The following is a 4,530-nucleotide window of genomic DNA, read 5'->3' as shown; positions in this document are numbered from 1 at the left end:
CCTGGGCAGCGAGACCTCATCTCTACAATAAATCAAAAAACCAGCCAGGCGTGGTAGCGCCTGCCTGTAATTCTGGCTACTCGGCAGGCTGAGGCGGAAGAATCGCCGGAGCGCAGGCAGGTCGAGGCTGCGGTGGCCGGGAGCGGCCACTGCACTCCAGTCTGGGGACAGAGTGAGACTCCAACTCAAAAAAAAAAAGAAAGAACCAAGACGGAAGGGCTTCCTCACCATTAAGATGAGGAGACAGGGGATCCTCCATGCCTCTGTCTAGCACTCTGGTCTTGCCTAGGGGCCGTTCTTTCCCCTGGTGTCAGCCCACATGAATTGGATGGAGTGAAAACTACTCCACACTTCAGGGGTGAGGAGGACACGCAGCCTGCGACAATCGACCTGCTGCCCTGTGACTGGTTTAGGGGTGGTCCTGTCACTCAGCCAGAGCCAGTGACACTCGATTCAGTGACATCTGTGGAATTCTTGGGAACAGAAACTCCAACCTGGAGTCACAGACAGAAGAAAACAGAGCCCTGGGCTGAGGGCGGCCGTATGGCCATCCCCCATCTGGGGAGAGTGGCTGAGAACGGAGCCCACAGACAGGAAAACCATCAGGGCTGGAGGGAACGAGGCCTGGATTCAGCTGAGCCTGAAGCCAGAGGAACCTGGGAATTTGTTACTTAGTCAAATTCTATGTCTGTCTCTTTCTCTCTTTCTCTCTCTCTCTCTCCCCCACCCCTCAGCCTCCGAAAGAGGGTCCCATTTTCTCAGTGCAGACGGCCCAGCAGTCACAGACCTGCACACATACTGCATTAAATCAACTCACAGGGCAGGAACTGGCCAAGAATTCCCACGTGTCACTGGTATGGACAGTCGGGGCACACAGGTAACGCTCTAACTATCTCTGTCCCCACTGTCCCACCGGCTTTGCAACCCACACCCCCTGCTCTCACAAAGCTTCTGCTGGGTTTCGGGGGAAAGCCCCAAGGCCTCTTCTGTAAGGAAGCCTTGGGTAGAAGAACTGGAAGGCCCAGAGCCAGGAAGACCCTCTCGGGGGGCATGATAAGGCTACAACACTACAAGCACAAGGATGGCCTGTGAAGAGTTTAAAACACGGGTTCAGGCCAGGTGCGGTGGCTCAAGCATGTAATCCTAGGACTTTGGGAGGCAGAGGCAAAAGGACTGCCTGAGCCCAGGGGTTTGAGACCAACCTAGGCCACTTGGCAAGACCTCATCTCTAAAATAAATCGAAAAATTAGCTGGGCGTAGTGGTGCGTGCCTGTAATTCCAGCTACTTGGAAGGCTGAGGCGGAAGGATTGCCTGAACCCAGCAAGTAGAGGCTGCTGTAGCCGTGAGCGTGCCACTGCACTCCAGTCTGGGCGACAGAGTGAGACTCTGACTCAAAAAAAAAAAAAAATAGCCAGGTACAGTGGCTCACGCCTGTAATCCCAGCACTTTGGGAGGACAAGGCGAGAGGCTTGCCTGAGCCCACGGGTTTGAGACCAGCCTGGGCAACTTGGTGAGACCTCATTTCTACAATAAATTTTAAAAATTGCTGGGCATGATGGCATGTGCCTGTAGTTCCAGCTACTTGGAAGGCAGAGGCGGAAGGCCCGCCAGAGTCCAGCAGGTCGAGGCTGCAGTGGCCATGAGTGTGCCACTGCACTTCAGCCTGGGCGGCAGAGCGAGACTCCAACTAAAAATAAATACATAAATAAATAATTTAAAAAGGACTGGGCGCAGTGACTCATGCCTATAATCTCAGCACTTTGGGAAGCCAAAGTGAGAGGAATGCCTGAGTCAATGGGTTTGAGACCAGCCTGGGCAACTTGGCGAGACCTCATCCCTATAGTAAACCAAAAAATCAGCCAGGCATGGTGGTGCGTTCCTGTAGTTTCAGCTACTTGGAAGGCTGAGGCAGAAGGATTGCCTGAGCCCAGCATATTTGAGGCGTGGTGGCCAGGAGCACGCCACTGCACTCCAGCCTGGGCGAGAGAGTCAGACTCCAACTCAAAAAATATAAAATAAAAAATAAAATAAAACACGGGTCCCGGGGACAGACTGCCTGGGTTCAAACCCTGGCTCTGCTTCTTAGCTGAAGATGGGAATGACAATGGCTCCCTTCCCTTGTGTGGGAGGCTCCAACATTATCACCTACGGGAACAGTGCCTGGCACAAAGCCGGGTCTCAGGATAGGTCAGCCATCTAACTGAACCAGAGGGTTTAAGCCTTCATCTGAAGGGCTTTGGGGCCCTTGAACCTCCTGAAACTGTACCAAAGTTTTACATATTCCCCCCTCCCAGGGAAAGGGCCTGTAAACTTTCATCATAATCACAAAGGGATCTGTCGATGCCTAGAACCACTGACGTGGCTTAAAGTCTGGTGGAAGTTGGACATGGTGGCTCAGCCTGTAATCCCAGCACTTTGGGAGGCTGAGGCAAGTGGATTGCCTGAGCCTGCAGGTTTGAGACCAGCCTCGGCAACTTGATGAGACCTCGTCTCTACAGTAAAATAAAAAATTAGCTGGACGTGGTAACACATGCCTATAGTTCTGGCTACTTAAAAGGCTAAGGCAGAAGGATAACCAGAGCCCAGCAGGTCAATGCTGGGGTGGCCGTAAGTGTGCCACTGCACTCCAGCCTGGGCAACAGAGTGAGATTCCAACTCAAAAAAAAAAGTCTGGTGGAGTGTGGAGACTAGTCACAGCCAGGGCCTGACTGCAAGTATTATGCACCAGCCAATGCTTATGGGTAGATGGAGGGCTAAAGCCTGAATCATCAGAGAAATGCAGATGGGCGGACCCGGGGCCATCCCAGGCATCTCAGAGCAGGCGTCCCAAGCCTTTACGATGCGTAGGCCACCCCCATCTCCCTGGCCTGATCTCCTGTCCTCCAAGGCCCAGAGACACACCCACCCCACCCGCCACACAAGCAAGCTCCCGAGCATTGGCCATAGGCCCAAGCGCCGCCCTCCCCCCCCAACCTCTCTGCCCAGAGACCTCCAGGAGGAACTCAGCATTCAGGACGGGGGTGAACCCCAAGTAGGGGCCAGGCCACATGTGCTCCGGGGTTAAGCCCGTCTCAGCAGGATGTGGTTAGTGACAAGCCCGGCCCTGGGAGCCGGTGCCCAGGTGGAGGGATCCGAGGACACGAGAACGGCCAGGTCAGTCGTGTGTGGAATGGCCCACGTGCGTGGAATGGCCCACGTGCTGGAAGCGCATCACTTACAGTCGCTTGATGCCCGACTCCGGCTGGGGGGACGTCCTCGGGTGTACAATGGGTGGGGGCTGGGGTATTCGATTTTCCTCCTCCAATTCTTCACTGGAAGGAAATGAATGAGGGAAAAAGAGTCAACAATTCCGTGAGAACGAGAAGGTTCCAGAGACATCTGATGGTCTGAGGGGACCCACACCCCTACTTTTAGTTTATTCTTTGGAGTCCAGACAAATAGAATCACTCCCCATTTCCTTTCCTTACACGTTTTCTCGTCTCCATACCCTTGTGGTTTCTTTCACCCAAAATATGTCACCCACCCCTCAACACCTCCCACACCTAAATACTACCCTAACCTTTCAGGAAGGCCCAGTTCAAATGCCAACTCCTCCAGGAAGCCTTCCTGATTTTTACCCCATCTCCAAGCCAGCGCACAGTCTGTAACCCTTTCTCGTGGGGCACATACACAATGTGTGGTGCTATAGTTTCTGTGTATCTTTTTCATGTGTGTGTGAGTTGGAGTCTCACTCTGCTGCCCAGGCTGGAGTGCAGTAGCACACTCATGGCCACTGCAGCCTTGACCTGCTGGGCTCAGGCGATCCTTCCACCTCAGCCTTCCAAGTAGCTAGGACTACAGGCGTGCGCCACCATACCTGGCTAATTTTTTGATTTGTTGTAGAGATGAGGTCTCTCCAAGTTATCCAGGTTTGTCTTAAACCCGTGGGCTGAGGTAATTCTCTTACCTCGGCCTCCCAAAGTGCTAGGATTATAGGCATGAGCCACGGTGCCCAGTCTTCTGCGCATCTCTTATCTTCCCCACTGGTGCAGGGACCACGTCTGGTATATGTGTCCTTCCTTCCGACTTTCCATTCAACAGGCACCTACTGTGTGCTAACTGCCATTCTTTTTTTTTTTTTTGAGTCAGAGTCACACTGTCGCCCAAGCTGGAATACAGTGGCACGCTCATGGCCACCGCAGCCTCGACCTGCTGGGCTCAGGTGATCCTTCCACCTCAGTTTTCCAAGTAGCTGGAACTAGGCACAAGCCACCATGTCCAGCTAATTTTTTGATTTTGTTTTGTAGAGACAAGGTCTCACCATTTTGCCCAGGCTGGTCTTGAACCCTTGGTCTCAGGCGATCCTCTTGCCCAGCCAGTGCCATTCTAAATGCTAGGAACTTAGCCATGAACAAGACAGATAAGGCTTCCGTCCTCGGGCTGCTGACAGCTCTGCTCCATGTGGAAGCAGATAAGAAAACAGGCAGCCGGGCTCGGTGGCTCAGCCTGTAATCCCGTGCCTTTGGGAGGCTGCGGTGAGTGAATTGCCT

At 53.4% G+C, this 4,530-nt stretch overlaps 1 protein-coding gene across 1 annotated transcript in view; it reads right to left on the bottom strand.

Annotated features, from left to right (window-relative positions):
* RILPL1 (Rab interacting lysosomal protein like 1) overlaps window positions 1-4,530 on the bottom strand; it is a 28,057-nt gene that overhangs the window by 7,486 nt on the left and 16,041 nt on the right. Inside the window, exon 4 of the mRNA XM_008050838.1 lies at window positions 3,220-3,312. Within this exon, the coding sequence (XP_008049029.1) occupies window positions 3,220-3,312 (93 nt within the window). The remainder of the gene's footprint in view (window positions 1-3,219; window positions 3,313-4,530) is intronic.

This window comes from Carlito syrichta, unplaced genomic scaffold (genome assembly GCF_000164805.1).
Source record: "Carlito syrichta isolate Samal-C Ts95f unplaced genomic scaffold, Tarsius_syrichta-2.0.1 Scaffold153821, whole genome shotgun sequence".
In the NCBI taxonomy this organism is placed as follows: Eukaryota; Metazoa; Chordata; class Mammalia; order Primates; family Tarsiidae; genus Carlito; species Carlito syrichta.
The sequence above is the reverse complement of the archived record's forward strand: the minus strand, read 5'-3'. Positions and strand labels throughout refer to the sequence as shown.